General features: G+C 36.6%; 3 protein-coding genes across 6 annotated transcripts in view; all 3 read left to right on the top strand.

The window, feature by feature from the left end:
• The first annotated feature begins 410 nt into the window (after window positions 1-410).
• Window positions 411-3,620, top strand: zgc:101783 (uncharacterized protein LOC447883 homolog). 3 transcript variants are annotated; one of them, XM_058767399.1, is made up of 11 exons: window positions 411-568; window positions 994-1,058; window positions 1,139-1,177; window positions 1,747-1,851; window positions 1,965-2,024; window positions 2,101-2,215; window positions 2,288-2,346; window positions 2,658-2,708; window positions 2,821-2,905; window positions 3,003-3,129; window positions 3,230-3,620. In XM_058767399.1, exons 2-11 carry the CDS (start codon window positions 1,040-1,042, stop codon window positions 3,314-3,316), a joined length of 747 nt encoding a protein of 248 aa, XP_058623382.1. In that variant the 5' UTR covers window positions 411-568; window positions 994-1,039; the 3' UTR covers window positions 3,317-3,620. The 3 variants fall into 3 exon arrangements, with proteins under 3 accessions (XP_058623382.1, XP_058623383.1, XP_058623384.1); XM_058767400.1 differs by lacking the exon at window positions 1,139-1,177; XM_058767401.1 differs by lacking the exons at window positions 411-568; window positions 1,139-1,177 and having other exon boundaries at window positions 575-1,058.
• Window positions 3,621-3,925: 305 nt separating this feature from the next.
• Window positions 3,926-9,393, top strand: LOC131534974 (E3 ubiquitin-protein ligase Hakai). Of its 2 annotated transcripts, none has more exons than XM_058768122.1 (6): window positions 3,926-3,996; window positions 4,662-4,820; window positions 5,744-5,844; window positions 5,989-6,072; window positions 6,166-6,239; window positions 8,240-9,393. In XM_058768122.1, the coding sequence occupies exons 1-6, from the start codon at window positions 3,984-3,986 to the stop codon at window positions 9,207-9,209; spliced, it is 1,401 nt and encodes a 466-aa protein (XP_058624105.1). In that variant the 5' UTR covers window positions 3,926-3,983; the 3' UTR covers window positions 9,210-9,393. The 2 variants fall into 2 exon arrangements, with proteins under 2 accessions (XP_058624105.1, XP_058624106.1); XM_058768123.1 differs by having other exon boundaries at window positions 8,255-9,393.
• Window positions 9,394-11,198: 1,805 nt separating this feature from the next.
• Window positions 11,199-21,716, top strand: part of celsr1b (cadherin EGF LAG seven-pass G-type receptor 1b) — a 49,273-nt gene continuing 38,755 nt past the window's right edge. The window contains exon 1 of the mRNA XM_058767856.1: window positions 11,199-14,821. Coding sequence (XP_058623839.1) covers window positions 11,338-14,821 — 3,484 coding nt within the window. The 5' untranslated portion in view covers window positions 11,199-11,337. The remainder of the gene's footprint in view (window positions 14,822-21,716) is intronic.

Here is a 21,716-nt window from a genome sequence, read left to right on the forward strand (position 1 = left end):
AGTTTGTTCAGCCACCATCATGGTACGGGCCCCTGGTCTAATCCGTTAACATGGGTGCGGGGGAAAATACGCACCACGCAGTTTGTAAAAAAAAATTTAAAAAAGATAAATCTGTTTGTTGTTTTTTAGTAAAGTAAAGGACAAATTAAAAACATTGTAAATATGTTTAGACATTAAGAACTGCCTGTTTTTGCAAAAAGAGTTTCATGGCCTGTAAATTTGATCACGTCAGGTGTGGCAAAAAGTTAGTTTTAGCTTTAGGCCCAGTATATATGTATAAAATTGGTCATTTAGTACAGTATAGATTAAAAGAGAATTCCACTAAACGTGTATTAACTTAATTTACAACCAAAAGCTTTGACAGCATACAGAAGTACACAAACGTCTGCTTATGCTGTGCTCCTGTACTCGACACCGCCATCTAGCGGCTTGGCTGCTGAGCGACAGAACTACAAGCGCAATCAGCCGCGAGGCTACGGCATCCACAAATGGACAATAGTCTTCTTTATCATAGTAATTCCTTGTAAATACTACGCGGACATACGAAGGGAATCGTTCTTCTAAATGAGTAGGATATGCTTTATACCAGCTCTACTCTAGTTGCTAGTCTACATGTGTTTTTTTTAATCAGTTTTGTTTTAAAGATAGTCAGAAACGAGAGCAAACACGTATTTGCATGCAAGCTGACGGACTAGCTGTGCTTTAGCTGGATTCCTAAAACGAGTTAATCAAGTTGAACAGAATATGGTTTAAATACAATGCACTACCTTTGCACTGTCATTAGTCATCCTAACGCCTAGAGTCTAAAGTCTAGAGCAGTTTTAATCAATTAGATCAGCAAGGACAGCAAAGCTCAACTTTTTTCTTTTCTGTTTTTTTCTTCTTGTTATTTCTTTTCATTTTTGTAAACTGGTCAATTTTTTAAATTGATCCAGTGATCAATTACTAACGTGATGTGTTGATTAACTTGAATTTCTTCACCTTCACTTCAAGTGGAAATACAGTTGCCGTGAGGAGAGCTGAGCATAACAATTCAGTCATGATATACATTCGAAGAGGTTGGTTTTCCTTCTCTTCCTTATTTTTCTGTCTCTTTTCCCTCTCTGTTTTATGTTTATGTTGACGCTTTTATTTCTAGTTGGTCCCCTTGTGCTACACAAGAGACAGAGAGACAAAAGTAAGTTATGTTTTTGAAGACAGACGTCTCATTCAGAAGCGCAGTGCAGTGTTTACTTCCATGTTACATTGTCTTTTATCACAATGCAGTACATGGAAAGTTGACTCTAAATGCAAATGTCTTCTTTACATAGTTGATAGATGATAAAAGTTATGTATATCCTCGGCTTTTAAAGTTGTTTGTGATGTCACAGCCCTCCTAAATAGAATTTATGTAATTTTCTTCTATGACGACTAATATCATTTAAATTTTGTTGTATTATATGTTCCTTCTGCTTAAACTGCTAGACATGTCTGCTTAAACTGGTCAAACTGGTTTTGTGACATGGTAGCTTCTATTTTGTTACTGATCTAAGGTGATCTAAAAGATCTAACCAGGTACAGCAAATGGCCATAAATGACCAACATGGTCTGAAACCATGAAGTGTAATATGTCTTTTAATTGTCTTATTTTTAATAAATTCACCCTATTAGGAGCAAGATAATATGTGGAGATTAAATCTACAATCAAAGATGACTATTACTGTATAATGAGAATTATATATAATCACAAATAAATTGCTTTCACAGAAAAATTGAGATTCGTTTTCATGGTGGCTGCCCTCTTAATATCCATAAGCCTTGTCCTCAGACTCCTGCAGAAGAATCCTGAATTAACATTATCAAATTTAGTAGGTGAGTTGCTTTTATGTATGTATGTACATACACTTTTGTGTGTGTGTGTATTATTTTTTATAGTTTCTTCTTAAATATATACAATGCATGTTTTATGTGTTTGTAAAACCCAGAAAGGTCAGTGGGGGGAGCAGCTTCTTTACAACTGAAAACTGATAATCACAAAGATGATGGTAAGCAATTATCAAACAATCTGGTCTGGTAGAGTGTAAAAGGGTATTTAATGTCTGTGTCTGTATGTTTTATCAGGTCCTAAAGGCAAATGTGGCCTCCCAAAACCATGTCCTGGAAATGATTATACATTTAAGATTTACAGTGGCGCAACAAACATCATTGGACCACAAATATGCTTTGAGGGGGAAATGTAAAGGCTTTAAGTTGTCAAATTTACAGTCTTTTTAATTTAACAGAATTTAAACTAGTTCTGCCATTTTAGGATAATAGAGAAAGACAGACGAGGAAACCGACGAGGAATTAACATTGCTGTTATCAATGGTAAGTGTGTTGAGCATTGTGATTTGCCTTTAAAAAAGCCGAATTAAAAAGTACTGTTTTGCTTTTAGCTTCACTTTTATTATTATTATTTTGTTTTTATTTTAATTTTTTTATTTTTTGAAAACATGTTTTCTTTTTAGATAACTCCGTATAATGTTTTAAAATTATTTTTGTCTTATAATATATTCATATGTATAATATAATATTTTTAGAAATTTGTTTTTGTTTTTCATAGAAATATTTGAAGTTCAGTGTTCTTATAGTTATAAATACTTAACATTTCTTGTTTACTTATTCATACAAAAATTCAGAAATAACAGGTGAACATGTCAACACTGGCAGCTTCAATATGTGGAATGGAAGTATGTTGTATCTTTACTTAGCTACACCATATTGTTGATTAATAATCATGCATTATATACTGATTTGCATTCTCAGTTCACAAGTATGTAATACATTTTTTGTTGTTGACAGAGGTTGAGGAGCTGATAGAGTTTCTGAAGTCAATCGAGGATGGTTCTCTTGTGTTGATCGCCACTTTTGATGATCCAGCCACAAAGTAGAGTAGAATTTCTATCTCTATTTTCATCATGGATGTGCATCTTATCATGGTGTTGTCTCATCATGTCATAATTTATATGATTCCTTTATTATAGACTTAATGATGAAGCAAGGACACTTATTGCAGAGCTTGGCAGTTCATATATTTCCCAGTTGAAATTCAGAGATAACTGGCTCTTTGTGGGAGGGAAGAAAACCATAACTCAAGTCACTTTTGAGCAGGTAATGCCATTCCTAAATTCACCCATTTATCTGCATAGGTTTAGGCAATGAAAACACTTTTCAGACCCATGAATTTATCTCCCTTTTCTGTCTTTTTCAGCACATAAAGAATGACAGGGACACCAATAAGTACGAAAGCTGGCCAGAAATGATTGAGATGGACGGTTGCATACCTCGAATAGACTGATTTTTCCTACAGCACAATTTGTTCTGCCAAATAATGTCTTTTAAATTAGACATCACATGATGTTTTTGCATCTACAGTAATACAACAAGCTGAGCCACAATGCATTTGCGATGTGTTTCATGATACCTCAGACTGTCCTAAATAAAGTGTTATTAATAGTCTATTTGTTTACTGTTGTGGACATACGATTCTGTTAATATTTCTGAGACCATGTCACTATTTCAACTGTGGAATTGAAACCTCTTATAATAGAGGTTATCCTGGACTTATATAACATACTATTAATAAATCTTTTTAATTTTGATATTGAAAATGTTTGCTTATTTTTGTTGTTTTTTTTTTTTTTGGTTTGGATGTTTTTTTAAATGTAGTTGTAAGTTGAAAAATGCTAAATAACATTATACTTTGTCTTATTTATGATATTTTGTTAAATTCTGTGTGTGTGGTTTTGCTTTTTTCACGACTTTTGGTAATTACATAGGTGAAACAAACAAACAAACAAAAAAAACTCTAGATTAAAAAAGGATAATAAAAAAAAAAAAAAGTTGACACATTACAAAATAGACGTGACGGAAAACATCATATGCGTAAATTGTGCGCAACGTTGAACACCAAACCACGCGAAGCCACTCCCATCAGTACATCGCAGGATGCACAGCGTCAAGTCATGGACCAAAATGGTGAGCTACAAGCTAATGTAATGAAGTATTTTACTGCAGCCTTGCGTTTTAAACTCCCAAATTTTTCCAAGTGAAAGGTAACCAGCTGTCCGGTAAACCAGTAAAGCCGCGAGCCCTTGCTGTCATTAATACGTTTGTGTGTGCTGGCAGTAAACGCATTTATTTGATGTATCCAGCTAGCCGCTGACATAACCATGTAACGTTAACATTAGAGGAGCGCGCGTCCAGCAAGTGCCAGAGTCAAATAAACGCAGAAAACATTCACAGTAGAACCTTCAAAAATCTGTTTAAACACTATTGCTCCTTTGTTACTATGTACGGTACTGTAAATGCGTTTTGGTTGAGACTACAAGTCTGCACTTCCTGTGTAAGTTACTCTTAGTTTAGCAATGTTTGCTTCTCCACTATTTATTAAGCACATTTTGATCACTGCTGAATAGCACAGGTCTCACTTAGATTGTGTTCCTTAATTTCATAAATTACATTATGCTAATGTCTGTAGCAGTACTATATGTCCTGTTTAAATAATGGATTTCATTTTTCATATCCTAGATAATATTGTGTAATGTAGTACTGAATTGTGTATCTATAATGTATCAGTAACTTAATATCGTGCTTGTTAACGTAGATTGTTTATTAATGATGTTATCTGTGTGCTTTTCCAGACAATGACCTTCAAGGAACTGATGGTTCGGGATCCCTTGGAGGTCTTGATGTTCGCAGACAGATCCCAATCAAGTTACTGTCGAAACAGACGGAAAGAGGCAAGCTTCCCGCACGGCCTCAGCGTCCCAACACTAGACTGCCCTCAAAAAGTGAAGAAGGTTGGAAGGAATGTGTTTTCATCTTGTTCACACTACACGTAAATCTGATGTGTTTTCACAACTGATCTTTAGGATTGTCTGTCCTAGACAATCAGGTTTTCTGAAAGTATCTGGTATTGAGATATAACATTGGTTGACCATCATGACAGCTTTAATTTATTGGTATTAGCTGATATGCAGCATATTTGTCACCCTGGACCACAAAACCAGTCTTAAGTGTCAATTTTTCGAAAAGCTGAATAAATAAGCCTTCCATTGATGTATGGTTTGTTAGGATCGGACAATATTTGGCCGAGATACAACTATTTGAAAATCTGTAATCTGAGGGTGCAAAAAAAATCAAAATATTGAGAAAATCGCCTTTAAAGTTGTCCAAATGAATTCTTAGACATGTATATTACTAATCAAAAATGACTTTTTGATCTATTTACAGTAGTAAATTTACAAAATATCTTCATGGAATATGATCTTTACTTAATATCCTAATGATTTTTGGCATAAAAGAAATATCTATAATTTTGACCCATACAGTGTATTTTTGGCTATTGCTACAAATATAACCCAGCAACTTAAGACTGGTTTTGTGCTCCAGGGTTACATTTGTGCATGTTCTATAATTTACATACAGATTTCATTTGCTGTAATTTTATACATTTATTTATACAAAATTGTATAGAATTTTAACATTGGTCATTTGGTAGTTATTAGCCATTACATGAAAATAATTATTAGCTCATAGCATCAGCCAGAATTTTAATATCAGCGCATTTAATATCCCTATTTATTTGGACCATAAACAACTAAGTGGATTTGAGTCAGAGATGCCAATAAATCACATTTTTGCTCTGTCTGAATAAGACCGTAGTGCTTTTGCCATATATTATTTGTCTGTCTTTATTTATGAACTTTTTTGTGATCTCCAGAGCCATTCAGCTATAACCAAGAGGAAAGATTTGAGTGTAAATCTGGAGATGCTTATGGAAACCAGCGCAGATTCCCTCAGCCAATCTTCTGGGATTATAAGGTTACACATTTATCATCAATTAATCACAACAAATTAGATTATATTTTTTAAAGTAATTTTCTAATAAAGCAAATATTTAATACAATATTTTATAATTATTAGCATATTTAAAATGAGTGAAATGATCTGCTTATTTTTTTTCAGCTTAACTTGATAGGAGTTAAAGATGACACTCCAGTTCATTTTTGTGACAAGTGTGGTCTGCCCATAAAGATCTATGGCCGAATGGTAAGAAGGATGTTGAAGTCCCTAAAACATTCTTTATACTGCTGGAGATCTTTCATTGAAAAAAATAAAATATATATTTTTTGTTTCCTTCAGATTCCCTGTAAGCATGTTTTCTGCTATGACTGTGCAGTGCACTACGAGAAGAAATGTGATAAGATGTGCCCTGGGTGAGTTTCTCCTACAACAGTTTGTTTAAGTGGATTGTATCTTGTTTTGAAGTTTGAGGTATAGGTGAAAAACACACAGTGTCCATTCCGGATATATACTGTGAAGGTAGTGTCTTGTAAATTTCTCTAAATGTTGTCTGTGGGATGCAAGCAAATCTGAACATTTTAGTATGTTCCATTTCCTTGGTAATGTCTGTAGGTGTTAGAATAAGAGGATGTGGTTCAGATGCAAACGCTTGTCTTAAACATACAGGGTTGTTGTGGGAGTTGTGCTATTAAGAGTACTTATTTCTATACATAGAGTGGACAGATGTTCATTTTGATATGAAAACAATACTCATTCAGCAAGCTTTAATTAGAACATCTTTATTATCATAATTATATGATAAGTCATAATTTGTTAGAATGTTTATTTTAGGTGTTAATATTGAAAATAGTTTAGTTTTACGTTATAGATGCAGTGTAGTTTGGCACATTGATGTACTGTAGAATTCAACTGATCTGTGGTCACAGGTGTGTCTCTATCAACTATTAAGCAGCAATTTTGAATGTAGCTCATCCAGTTCAGTTTATGGAGTTGTGAGTGATTTACATAATATAAAGCAGGGGTTTTGTACTGATGCGAGACGTCTTGTTTATCTGTTATGTCTAATGTTATTTTGATTTTGCAACAATGAATTTTCACATAAAAATAATTAAATGTCAACTGTTTAATTAAATCATTTTTTAACTCAATAGATTACCAAAAATAGACAGATTACATAGTTAGTTAGTTAGTTATATATATATATATATATATATATATACACATAATAATTTTAAAGCATTTTTAGGTTGATATTCCAGAAGAGCTGTCATGATATATACAATTTTTCTATGATTTTAGTATTAAATACTTTTTTGTCATAATGGGATTTTCGACAATATCGGCATAAATCTTTTTTTGTGATGGCTATTTTTTGTTTTGTTTTTTAACTGAGAACATACAAAAAAATAGCATTTCTAAGCTGAGTTTTAATTGATTGAAAACCAATCTGTATTGGTGTATCAGTATCACATAATGCTCAATTAAAATAATAATAATTTCTAATTTTGTAGTTTAGAATTTATATTAATTTAATAACACTGCTAAATGTAGTATTTACCAAATCTCAAACGCATTATAATGTTGTGATGCCTAAATTGACTTGTAGCATTTAAAATGATTGATTTTAGTTTTAAATACTAAGGTTTTTTTGTTTTGTTTTTTAAGTTTATTTTAATCTATACAAAATATTATAGAATAAAAAATTGTTAATTTGTCAGTTATTAGCCATTAAATAAAAATAATTGGCTATCACATTTGCTAGAATTTTAATATCAGTGCATGACTGTTGTTGTGGTTTTGTTTGCTGTTTGGACTTCAAACAACAAAACAGATTTGAGTCGGATACCAATAAATCAGAAATTTTGTTCTCTCTGTAATAGATTTTTTTGCCTTCTGTTAATCATGAATTTATTTGCTATCTTCACTGCCTTTTCAGCTATAACAAAGAGGAAAAATTAGAGTGTAAAAATTAGAGTGTAAAAACCAAAAACTGATGAATTCAAAAAATATTAAAACGTTATAGCAAACTGTGTTCAATTAGTCTCTTGTGCACTAACCTTAAATGTCCATCAAGTAAACCTGTACCTAAATTTCTCCGGTAATCAGGCATCACAGTCTCAATGTGACTTCTATATACTGACATTATTATATAATCAAAAAGAAAATTACATGAATATTGCTTAGTTAGAAGTTACTATGATATATTTCTGCCAATAAATTCTGCTAATTTAAGCTGATATTGTCCAAAAACATTGTCTTGGGTGTTTCTAATCTTTTAGAGGGCAATGTGAATAGCAGGTTTTTCTTCATCCTTGATATACCTGTCTCTAGATCTAAATGGAAATCTTAATATGTAATAATATGAGAAATATGTGCATATAAGTCCACTTCCCATACTAAATCTTAAGTTCAGTTTGTCCCTCTACAGCTGCTCGGACCCAGTCCAGCGCATCGAGCAGTGCCAGCGCGGCTCCCTCTTCATGTGCAGCATCGTGCAAGGCTGCAAACGCACCTACCTCTCACAGCGAGACCTGCAGGCCCACATCAACCATCGCCACATGAGGGCCAGCAAGACTGGATCCTCTCGCCCGGATCCGCCACACCCGACTCTGGCCTCCGATCCACCAGATCGCTTCCGGTTTCCACCGCCTCCTCACCTGACCAAAACACACCCTCTCATTCCTCCCCCACTGCAAGGCCACGATACCTACAACCATCCACATCCAGCCTCGCCCTCTGATCTAGGACCCTCCCCACGACCCCTCCCCCCAGAGACCTTCCGAATCGCCACAGTGACTACACGTAAGCATAGCAACCTCATCACGGTGCCCATTCATGATGACTCTGGGAGCTCAGGTCCCTCCCCCCGTGAGCCACACCCACAGACCCCTCCTGGCCCACCTCCACACCATCACCCTGGCGATTACGCCAGCCAACCGGTGGTGTCCCACCCGCATCATATCATGCCTCCACCACAGCAACCACATTACGGGCCTCCGCCGCCCCCACCACCCCCTCTCAGCATCCCCATGCAGCACCCGCCGCAGGGCTCAGCTACACCTCACATGGTTTACAACCAAGCACCTCCCATGTCAACGCAACCTCCACCCGGACACATCATCAGCCAGTTGCCACCCTACATGAATCACCCTCCACCTGGTCCCATTCCCTCAGTCAGTGCGCACCACTATAACCCAAACTCAATGCCACAGGACCAAGGCACTCTTAGCCCGCCTTTCACCCAACCAGGCGCCATGAGCCCAGGGATGTGGCCCAATCCCCGTGGCCCCCATCCACCCCGTATGCAGGGGCCGCCACCACAGGGACAGATGCCAGGGCCTCACCACCCTGACCAGTCACGATATAGACCGTATTACCAGTAGCATCCTGGCTTTGTCGGCTCTATCAGACAGTTTGACCATAGATGGTTAACCATATCTAGTCAGAAACAACACTAAGCTGCTTGGGCTGTTTGTCTTCACTGATAACTTACAATATGATGATCCCCATTGCTGGCATTTTTGTACTTATTTCCCTCATTCAGGGATGTTCCATGGAATAGTTGAGTGGGGGCACTTTTTGGTTGAAAGAATTTAAGTTTTGTTTGAAACATTTACATAATGTTGTATCCAACAACTGCAATAAATGAAACTTGAATTCTGTTTAGATTTTTGGTTTGACATTCATTACGTTTGGGCACAAAGAAGATATCAAACATTATTTTGAGCTGATTTTAGAACACTTTTTTTTTTTTTCATTAGTCATGCATCTCCTGAAAGTTTCTGCACGAGTTTGTTGTGTTCAGAATGACCTGAAAGTCTGTTAGCATGTGATCCTCAGTTATTTAGTGTATGATGTACAATTTTTCTCTTTATAGCCAATTACAAGGTTGGCAGGTGTATAATGTTTATTTAAAAATCTGCTTTTAAAAATTGTGTAGTGTATTCCAGGCTTAAGTCAATTTTCATCAAAATTCAGCAGTATGTGAAGAAATATTGTGTTTAGAGCACATACTATTGGTTATGTTGAGAGAAAATCACATTTGTAAAGGTTTGTGTAAGTGTTTTTGTTTGTTTTTTTCTTAATGGACAAGAAATGTGTGTTCCAGGCCACTCTGCAATTTTTCACTTTTCTTCCCCGTTATCAACCATGATTTGATGAGTAATGTCTCCAGAATGTTAGACACTTAAGCAACAGATATATCAAATAAATTATTGTAGAGCTTTTTCTCAGAACTAATTTTACTGATTTAGCCATTTTCCCCCAATTACTTCGGGCCCAGCAAGGTAAAGTCATTTGGCATCAAGTAAGTTCCTCTCAAGTACTGACTAGCAGAGTAACCACAGGAGTGATTCATCATACTAGACTACGGACATCTGCCTCTAATGTTCTATTTGTCTTCATTTTTTGGTAAGACAGAAAGTCTATTTTTTTATACTTTAAGACCTAACAACAACTTTGTGCAATATTTTCCTACAGTGTGCTATTGTGCTATTTTTCTTTACAATAATTGTCACTTTGTTTGGTTTGATATGTTATCTAACGCCGTGTTATTCATACATGTTTAGGTGTGGCAAATACTTAATGTGGCCGCTGTAGTCAAACCAAAAGATGTAGAGGTGGTGAGAGTAATGTTACGAAATAACAGAAGTATCCACAAGGGGGCGTACGGTACTCAACCAAGACTAGATCACTGCTACTATCATAGCAAACCCTGTTTTATCTCATGTGGGTAAATGTAAACTAAATTCCATTTCATGCCGTTTTATATTGTGGAATGAGAAAGAAGAATGGAATATGAAATCTATTTTCTCTAGATAAACAAAAGGTATTTCAGCACGTTTTCAGGAAATCAGATCATTTAACTGAGTAATACAGATCAATGAAAAAGCATAAGTAGGCTATTAAAATAAAACTAATGTATTAGAATAATAATATGATTTTAAAATATTGCGTACTTTGTTATACATAAACAGAGCAAGTTGAAAAGTAGGCTTTTGACAAGGTGGTTAAAAATATTTAGGCTAAATTATTTGAAATGTGAAAAACCAACAGTGTGTAGCCTACACAACTAGTTTTCTTTATTTTCTTTTAGTTAAATTTTTTTAACTTTTTTCTTGAGGCAGTCTTTAGAAATACATTATAATCCTTTACATTAAGAGGACATTTAAAGAAGAATTTTAAAAAAGCGGATTGATAACGTTTAATAGTTTACATTTGAATTTAAAACATTGTTCTTTGATAGCCAAGAAGCTTTTCGGTTGAGCTCATTGGATAGCCTATTTCAAAATCACAAAGCATGAGTAGGTCCATGCAAATTGTTGTGGGAGGGGAGGGAGAAGAGCCGTCTTACTCATTAAAACTTAGTGCAGCTCTCTGGTCCCTGCTGCTCAGCACACACATGCCTTGACCCAATGTGCACTTTCACGTTACAGGAATGGTTGGAATTTTGCAGACTTCAGACGTTCTGGATCGTTTGGGCTAATTTGCCCAATGAGATGCGCGTGAGCCATGGAATTACAAGTGATATGGATGTTCTTTGGATTACTTATTCATCTCCCACCGTTTGGATGCGTGGATTTGCATCTATCGGGATCATTCCAGCCTGGTGCAACACTGGCAAATGTATCAATCGGACCAGAATGGACGTACAGAATCGACAGAAGTCTCACAGATAAGTCATTAAGACACTTTGTGAAGATCGGGAGAAGTGATGGGCTGCTATTAGTCGCGCGCAAAGTTGACTGCACTCGTTTACCGAGAAATCCCGTGCCACTGTATTTGCGGATTAAATCACTGCTTTCGGAAAACTTCGTACTGCTTCATTTCAATACATTCGTGCATGGTCAGAACTGCTTCATCAAATACAAAAGAAAAAATCTTAATCCAGATGCCTACATGTATCTGTTGACTGGATATGAGACATGTTTTTCTTTGGACTCCTTACCCATAAACATTTACGAACGTTTGCCTGTATCCATGCGGAATTCCCAAATGTTTCGCGGTAGGTGCGTAGAGAAAGATCAGCGGCGTGTTATTTCCCTCACAGGCGCGAACCTCTGTTTACCTCATAAGCAGCGAGATAAGGCAAATTTGCTTTGTCTAATGCCTAACTCACTAAATAGCTCTTTATTTGTAGATGTTAAGTTACATTTAAGCAGAGAACACACAGGCAGGGAATTAGACCCGTGGGCTAAACGTCAAAAAAGAAACGTGAACTCCTCTCCTCAGTTTCAGCTCCCAAACTACCAGGTATCAGTGCCAGAGAACGAGCCCTCAGGGACGCGAGTCATTACCCTCAAAGCGTTTGACGCCGATGATGGAAACGCTGGTGTTATCGAATACGATATGGAAGCTCTTTTTGACAGCCGCTCTAACCATTTATTTCAAATTAACCCTGAGACGGGAGGTATAACTACTCTACAGCCTCTAGACAGGGAAGTTAAAGACACTCATGTGTTTAAAGTTACTGCTACTGATAGAGGAACCCCTAAAAGATCAGCTATCGCGTACCTCACTATTACAGTCAGTGATACTAACGACCACGCGCCGGTTTTTGAACAGAATGAGTATAGGGTTAGTATTCGAGAAAATGTTGAAGTAGGCTTTGAGGTGATGACTATTAGGGCAACAGATGGAGACGCACCCTCTAATGCCAATATGATTTATAAGATTGTGAATGATGAAGAGGTGAACACTTATTTTGAAATTGATCCAAGGAATGGGTTGGTCAAAACCAGAGTCAGACCAGACAGAGAGGTCAAAACCCAGTATAGGCTTTTTGTCGAAGCTAACGACCAGGGCAGAGAGCCCGGGCCACGTACAGCCACAACCACGGTGCACATTTTTATAGAGGATGAGAATGATAACTACCCTCAGTTCAGTGAGAAGCGATATGTAGTTCAAGTTCCTGAAAACATAGCTGTGAACTCTCAAGTGGCTGTGGTGAAGGCTACGGATAAAGATGCTGGAAATAATGCGAAAGTGCACTACAGCATCATCAATGGGAATATAAAGGGACAATTTTACATACACTCCCCTACAGGGGTCATTGATGTTATCAGCCCTCTAGATTATGAGATGATAAGAGAGTACACACTCCGAGTGAAAGCTCAAGATGGAGGACGGCCGCCTCTTATTAATGGCACAGGTATGGTTATAATCCAAGTGTTAGATGTTAACGATAACGCACCCATGTTTGTCAGCACGCCTTTTCAAGCCTCAGTGTTAGAAAATGTTCCTGTAGGTTACTCTGTGTTACACATCCAAGCTATCGATGCTGATTCAGGTGACAATGCTCATTTGGAATACAAGCTGACCGATACATCGCCTAGTTTTCCATTCATTATCAATAACAACACCGGATGGATTACGGTTAGTGCTGAGCTGGACAGGGAGACTACAGAGTTTTACAATTTTGGTGTTGAGGCCAGAGACCAGGGGGTTCCTACAATGTCATCTTCAGCTAGTGTAAGTGTCACTATACTAGATGTAAACGACAATGTCCCAACCTTCACACAGCACATGTATAATCTAAAAGTCAATGAGGATGCAGTTGTGGGCACCAGTGTGCTTACAGTCACTGCTGTAGACAGGGATGTAAACAGCGTGGTCACATACCAAATATCTAGTGGGAACACTCGGAACAGGTTCGCCATCACCAGCCAGAGCGGAGGGGGACTTATTACTTTAGCACTACCTCTGGACTACAAGCAAGAACGACAGTATCTCCTAACAATCACCGCCTCGGATGGTACGCGCCATGACACAGCTCAAGTCTTCATTAATGTGACTGATGCCAACACCCATCGACCAGTATTTCAAAGTGCCAACTACCAGGTTTTAGTGAGCGAGGACCGACCCGTAGGCTCCACCGTCGTAGTCATCAGTGCCACCGATGAGGACACTGGTGAAAACGCCCGCATCATTTATGTAATGGAGGACAATGTGCCACAGTTCAAAATTGATCCTGACACTGGTGCCATCACGACTCAAATTGAGATCGACTATGAAGATCAGGCCTCCTACACACTAGCCATTATTGCCCGAGACAACGGCATCCCCCAGAAATCAGACACAACCTATGTAGAGATCATCGTTCTTGATGCCAACGACAACACACCCCAGTTCCTCCGGGACATCTACCAGGGAACAGTGTTTGAGGATGCACCAGTATACACAAGTGTACTCCAAGTATCCGCTTCAGACAGAGACTCTGGATCTAACGGTCGACTCAGCTACACCTTTCAGGGAGGGGATGATGGTGAGGGGGACTTTTTTATCGAGCCTTACTCTGGGATCATCAGAACGGCCCGCAAGCTGGACAGGGAAAATGTTGCGTTGTATAGCCTCAAGGCGTTTGCGGTGGACAAAGGAGTGCCCCCTCTCAAAGCAGCTGTGGACATTCATGTGTCTGTGCTGGACATAAATGACAATGCCCCTGTGTTTGAGAAGGACGAATTGTACTTTTACGTGGAAGAAAACAGTGCAGTAGGATCCACTCTTGCCCGCGTAAGTGCCACAGACCCAGATGAAGGTACCAACGCCCAGATCCTGTACCAGATTGTAGAGGGCAATATTCCTGAAGTCTTCCAGCTCGACATCTTTAGCGGAGATCTAATTGCCCTTACTGACCTAGACTTTGAGACCAAGATGGAGTATGTAATAGTGGTCCAGGCCACTTCAGCCCCACTTGTCAGCCGGGCCACTGTACACGTCCTCCTAGTAGATGTCAATGACAACGTCCCAGTTCTACAGGATTTTGAGATCATTTTCAACAACTACATCACCAATAAGTCCAGCAGCTTTCCCACAGGTGTTATTGGGAAGGTGCCTGCTCGTGATCCAGATGTGTCCGACAAGCTCCTCTACACATTTGTTGAGGGAAATGAGCTCAGCCTGCTGATCCTCAATCAAGACACTGGGGAGCTAAAGCTGAGCAAGGACTTGGATAACAACAGGCCACTTGAGGCTACAATGAGGGTGACGGTTTCAGGTGAGACTCACATAATACCACATTATTTGGCCACAGTTTCTCTTTTAAAAAGCAGTCCATTATTTGGCCAAAGATTGTGTGCAGTAGCTGAGTGATTTCCAAAATCTGCTTTGTGGGTTGCCTTGCTATAGTAGTAGAAATGGATTTATGCAAGCTTTATTCTTTTCACACTGTGTTAATTGGTTTTCTTTGATTCTCTTGGTGATAGTGATCTGCCTCCTCGTGTGCTGTCTGGAATGCTCTTCTCTTCAGGTGGATTCTCAATCCCTGAATCCCTAAATTATTTTTATATCGGTACTGTTTCTCTGGTTATGCTCAACAATATTTGTTGGCACTCCCTTTTGAGCATATCCATGGCAACAATTATCACGCTTAAGCTTATTCATTTGCAGCAATTCTGAAGTGGCCATCAATTTATATATTCTTGTCTGCAATACAGTATATTATTCAGTGAATATGAGATGTTTTTAAAGCCTGTTTTCACCTCGAGTCAAAAAAGCAATTGCCACAATACCTCATAGTCACAACTTTATCTATAAATTTGACTTCAAATTTCACAATAACTGGTGTGACTTTTTAAACTATTGGACTTTTTAAACTCTTTCATACCTTTATATCTTTCAAACCTTCTTTCTCTCTAACCATTTTCATATTAACTGTTGTTCATCTACCCCCACATTCCTTGGATCCATACGTCCTAGAACATATTCCCACTAACAACTATCATGCACAAACATGAAAAAAAGTTAGTCAGCCCTTCTCTCTTTCGATCTCGGAGAAATCAAATGTCATTCTTTCCTGTCGGGTTTGTTCGTTTCATGTACATTTTCCCAGGAGCCAAAGCTTACAGACTGTCCTGCCTATTAGACAGTGACTGATCATGTGTCAAAGGAGGTTTCAACTTGACTTGTGATTTCAAGTTAGTCTTTATTTGGCATCCCCAAGCTGTAACATGTAACATGAAAAAAGAAAAAAAAAAAACACTAAAATAACTGAAATCCATCCATAAGTTGAAAACCATGTTACATGTCACAACAAGATATCACGTGATATCAGGATTAGAACCGATGTCCATGGAGTGATAGCTTTTCATAGATTCCCAGTGATACAACTTGTTTGTCTCGTATAAGGTGTCACATTTGACAAGAAAATGCAGGGGATTTATTGAAGAGCCTCTAAAACTCCTACGTAGGTTGGGTACAACAAGAGTTTGTTTTGATTACTTTTGTTTAATGGTTGTCACAGCTTACAGAGGATCAGGATCAGCCAGATAGCAAAGATGCCCCTTTATCATGTGATTCCAGTGACACACTGTGACTTAATTTGATTCTCAGAAATGCCATGTGTCGCTGCTTAGTGGGCAGACAAATAACTTCCTAGTACACAGTGACAATAGAGGGAGAACACAAACATTTCTCAGAGCAGCTTATGATTAATACAATTTCTATATATACCCTAGTGAAAAATAAATATACTTAAATGTATTATAAATACATTTGTCATGCTAAGTATACTACAAATAAATGTACATAATTTATGTACTTAATAAAAATACCCTGCAGTTGTACTTTTGGTAACAGCTAGACTAATTTAGTACTTAATGTGCTTAAATTGTGCGGAAATAGTGCTGAGGTCCAAATAAAGATGTAATGAAGTATATTTGATTGTGCAAAAGTGGAGCTATTGCAAGTATACTTTAGGTTCACTTTAAATATCTTGCATTTAAATCCTCATCAGTAGTGACATTAAAACACATTTTAGGCTTAATATTAAGAAATATGTCTTGCACACAAGTAGTACTCCAAATAAAGTTTAATTATAATTTTTATATCAGTAAGTCTCAAGCGACATGTCAGTAAAGGTGTTTATAGATTTGAACTATACTGACTATGAAATAAATGTATTTTAAATGTATTACTTTTTTACTAAGGTTACGGTATATATGTTTATCTTTTTTAATTTACCATTTTTCTTTTTTTAGTGTATACATTTTAAAACTTTTTAAAGACAGTTGGCATTTAATAAATATTTATTTAATATAAATACTGTTTTAATATAAAAATTTTTGGTAACACTTTATTTTGATGGTCCCTTTTGAACATTCTGTTGACACTAAGTAATGTTGCAACTACATGTCAACAAACTCTCATTAGATTATTAGTAGACTGTCTGCTTCATATCTGCTAACTCTTTATTGTGATGGTCTCTCAACAGACACTCTACTGACTATAAGTAACTTTGCAAGAACGTGTCAACTTAATCTAACCCTAACCCTACCAGTCAACTAATACACTACTAACAATCTAATGAGAGTCAGTAGATATGTAGGTGCAATGTTACTTATAGTCAACAAAATATGTTAAAGGGACCATCAAAATAAAGTGAAACCCATTTTTTTTAGATTAAATCAATTAGACATGTTTTATTAGAAATAAAAAAAAAATTTTTTTTTTTTTTTAAATGCTTCAAATTAGTTATAGAGAATTATTGGAGAATTTGAAGTGCAGGACCACTTGCAGAGATACATACAACAACAACAATAACTAAAGCTGAATATGAACCAATGTTTGTAAAGAAAGAAAATTTCCTTCCACAATTCCAATTTGGCCATTTGTCAGTTCCTTTTGAAATTTGAGGTTGAATTGGAAGGAATTGACACTTTATTAAATGTGCCACAAAAAAAACAAAAAAACCTTATCACATTTAAGCCCCCTGAGTTACAAAAAGTTCATTCGAACCATTCTTTTTTTTTTTTTTTTTTTTTTTTTATTTAATACTGAAAAAGAAATGTTGGATACACATGATGCATTGTGCTTATTTGACATATCTAAGGACATACCTTTTAGTTCGTCCATTTTTCACTGTTTTAATATAAATGCGGTTTTAAGTAAGCACACTGTAAGTTTTTAAAATCTGAAGTATTACACTTACAGTATATGAAGGATTGCAACATCTACATTCATGTTGACTCGGTGGTTCTTCTCTTTCCCAGCATAAAGCCTCATCTCTAGTGCTAGTTATTTTGCATCATTTTACGTTCACTCAATAAACTTGGCTGAACCCCAGGGGTGCATTCCATTCATAACAGTTTGTCAAGATAACGTCTTCAGCCTTATCTTGAGCGCTTCTGGATTTTGAGTGATAATTCGATATCTAATTTGAGAGAGTGAGCTGCCAGGAAGAGACCATCTGTGGTTAATTCTTCAGCCTTACTTTTGATCTACAGTTTTATTTTAAAGGTAGGGCACCTCTCATAATCTTTGATCTTTTCATCTTTATCTTTTGAACCTTTGATGTATTTCATCCATCCCCTCTTCGTCTAAATGGAATCTCACGCAGCGGCTGATGCAAAGCGTGTGGCGCACACATTTCTCCAGTTAATGGCAGCGCATATGTCTTTATCCTTATTGAGGCAAGTTCTAAATCATCATGTATGGAATCTTTATCCCATGTCAGTGTTTCAAAGCATCTAAACCATGCAGGGAATCTGTGAACCTTTCAGAGAAAAGCAGAGATCAAGCTATCAGGTCACTTTTAATGCTGACATAGACCAGCATTAATTTCCTTGCTGGTTTGGAGCCTGTTTTGGTGATCGCTATCTTGCTGGTTAAGGTAGTTAAGAAGCCTAGTGGGGATCAGCAACCAAATCACAACATATGCTGGTCCTTTCAACTGGCTAACTTGCATTAAGCAAGCTGACCGCCTTCTAAATCCTCTGGTAATGGGACCGAAGCATCCTATTGGGTTTCCTCATGGACGTCCTCTGAAGGAAGTCTGGGAAAAAGAGTTTAGAAAAGCTCTGGCTCTCCGTTGTTGTTGCCATGGAGAAGGGGGGAGCATTGTGGAGCTCTTAAGCGTTTTGCGCCAAGCTGGGGGTTGAAGCACGGGCCCCTTTTGTGAAGTGGGGTGAGAAGCAGGGTAGGGGGTGAAATGTGGGGGGCTTCTTAAATTCGAGGAGGAGGGAGGCATTGTCCACATGCAGATTTCTGTCAGTGAAGACAAAGCTGTTTGTGTGTCGAGACCTTAAAGGAAGGACACTGCTGAAAGAAGAGAGTTTTTTGCACTCACTTGGTGCCTGTCTGCTGAAAGAGCAGAGATCAGACGTGGATCAGAACAACAACTGCAAAACTTGTCACTCATGCACAGTGTGTTGTGACTGGTGTTCCTGCTTGACAGTAAAACAGCATTCTCCATCACATCACTTGCTTGAAGCAGATTGTTTTTTCAAAAGACAACGTGTGGTAATAATTGCAGAGTTGAGTTACTCTTAAATAGAGCTTAGCAGTATCTGTTCTTATTTTCTAGATGCAACCGGTTGCTATTGGACACCAAAAACTATTTAACAAAGAGTCAGGAATGGTGTATGGAGGTTTTTCATTGGACTGCACGAGTACAAAGGGCAAACTGGGCATTATCTTCTCTAGCGCTAAGGCTTTGCTACTGAATTCCTTCCTTAGCAAAGAAATGAAATGATGATGCAATCGAGGCCAATTCTTTATCCTGTCTTAAGAATATTATACAATTATTACAGCCCAGCCAATCCAGTGTTTCAAAGCTGCTGACCCGAAAATAAAATGCCTGTCATCATTTGCTCATGTTGTTCCAAACCTGTATGACCTCTTTTCTTTCTATTGAGGAGTACAAAAGGAGAAGTTCAGCAGAATGTTCACACTGCTCTTTTACATACAAAGAAAGCATAGAGCGTCTGGCTGTCAAACTCCAAAAAGTTTAAAAAGACATCTATATGACTTGTGCTACCATTCAAAAGCTTGAGGCCAGTAAGTTTTTTTGTTTATTTGTTTGTTTTTAATTAACGCTTTTTTTGCAAGGATACATTAAATTGATTAAAAGTGACAGTTGATTAAAAGACTAAAAAAATCTATTTCAAAATAAATGCAGATCTTTTGAGCCTTCAAAGAATCTGGAAAGAAATTGACATGCAAGTAATTAAATAATGACAACTTTTATTTTAGCTGAGCTATTCCTTTAAGTTTTGATTTTAAGCCAAACTCAAGCGATCTTGTTTTTGAAAGAGCTCATCTAATGCAAAGTAATGAAGGCAGAAGCTTCCAGGTTATTTGGTGGCATCTGCATTTTACTGCATTTTTAAATAAAGGCTTTTAAGGTCCATAATGTATTAATATTTTATATAAGTGCTTCAAACCTTGAAGACCTTTAGTAGATACTACGACATAACCAAGTAGAACCACCTTCACAAGTCTCTTAGCCTTGGGCAACATTAATAGTGCTGCCCATAAAATCCACACCTTGCTGGGTTCCATTTCACAGCGCTCCCCTCTGTTTTATGTATGTGCTTGGAGGGATCAAAGCAGACCTGCCACCGATGATGTTAACAAGAATCACAACAGATTCATGAGGGAGGCCGGCCGAGGTGTGGTCTCCATTATCAGGCACTTAGTCCATACACTCTGTGGAAAGAAGCTTTGCTCATTAACTTCTCAGAGTGCAACTTACCACATTCCACACAAGCCATGCCAAGACAAAAGCTTTTAATAGGCCTTAAGAAGGAATGTAGGACTTGAATGGAGGATAGATGTGTGAAACAAGCAAGAAACAAACAAACAAACAATTGAAACTATTTCAACAACATAGAATGTTAATGTGGCGTCTTTAAGAAATGAACAAACACTGTGTTTACAAAAAGGATGCAAAATATATTTGCACCATATTAATTATCAAAAGTTTTAGAGATTTTTGCCTCAGAATTATGACTTACTGTGTCATAGTTTTGACTTTTTATGTCGGAATTTTGACATTTTGTTATGATTATGACTTCATCTTAATTTTGACTTTAAAATGATGGTAACACTTTATTTTAAGGTCTCTTAACTAGTTGCTAATTAGCATGCATATTAATAGAATATTAGCCATTTATTAGTAGTAATTAAGCACGTTAATGCCTTATTCTGCATGAACTTATTCTACATCCCTAATCCTACCCAATACCTAAACTTAACAATTACCTTACTAACTATTAATAAGCAGCAAATTAGGAATTTATTGAGGGAAAAGTCATAGTTAATAAGTGTTCCCTATTCTAAAGTGTTACCAAAATTATAATTCTGATTTAGTATGTAATCATTTTGTCTTTTACATATCTCGTAATTATGACTAAATATATAATAATTTCAACACTTTTATCTCACAAGTGTGATTTTATCTCATACTTGAAACTTTTTATATCATATTTTTAACTTTTTATTTGATTTGTCATAATATTGACTTTTTGTCGCATAATTATGATGATTTTGACTTGTCATGACTTTGACAATTTAGACATTTTATATCACAATTTCAACAATCTATATTAGAATTCATAATATTTAATCATAATCTGTATGTCATAATCTTGACATTTTAATCTCAGAATTATTATGAGTAAATATTATTTATTATTTAAAATTTTTCTCAGTTTGGACTTTTTATATCATAATTTAAACTTTTATATAATAACTCTGGCTTGGTATGTCATAACTTTTTATGTCAGAATTTTTATCTCATTATGACTAAATATCGCAATTTAGACTTTTTTTTAATAATCATGACATATTTTCAACTTTTTATATAAGAAAATTGTCTTTTTATCTCTTTTTATGACTTAACATGTCATAAGATTAATCTCATAATTATGATGTACAGTTTTGACTGTTAAATAATTTGACTTTTTATGCAATTTTAACTTTTTGTCATAATTACGAGTCAATCTCAGTTTCTACTTTTTATAGAAATTTCATTTATACTATAATTAATACTTACAATGTCATAAATTTGACTTTTTATCCCATAATTATGATTTAGTATCTTTTCTTATGTGATGGAAATGGGATTTGAGTCCTCTCAAAAACTTGATGAATTTTCAGAGGGGCACATCCCT

This window comes from Onychostoma macrolepis, chromosome 25, assembly GCF_012432095.1.
Source record: "Onychostoma macrolepis isolate SWU-2019 chromosome 25, ASM1243209v1, whole genome shotgun sequence".
NCBI lineage: Eukaryota > Metazoa > Chordata > Actinopteri > Cypriniformes > Cyprinidae > Onychostoma > Onychostoma macrolepis.

Coding starts and splice junctions, on each gene's coding strand:
- LOC131534974 (XM_058768122.1), top strand. Junction 6,073..6,165: donor TAAAGATCTATGGCCGAATG/GTAAGAAGGATG, acceptor TGTTTCCTTCAG/ATTCCCTGTAAGCATGTTTT. Junction 6,240..8,239: donor TGTGATAAGATGTGCCCTGG/GTGAGTTTCTCC, acceptor TCTTAAGTTCAG/TTTGTCCCTCTACAGCTGCT.
- zgc:101783 (XM_058767399.1), top strand. Junction 2,025..2,100: donor TGATAATCACAAAGATGATG/GTAAGCAATTAT, acceptor ATGTTTTATCAG/GTCCTAAAGGCAAATGTGGC. Junction 2,216..2,287: donor ATATGCTTTGAGGGGGAAAT/GTAAAGGCTTTA, acceptor CTGCCATTTTAG/GATAATAGAGAAAGACAGAC.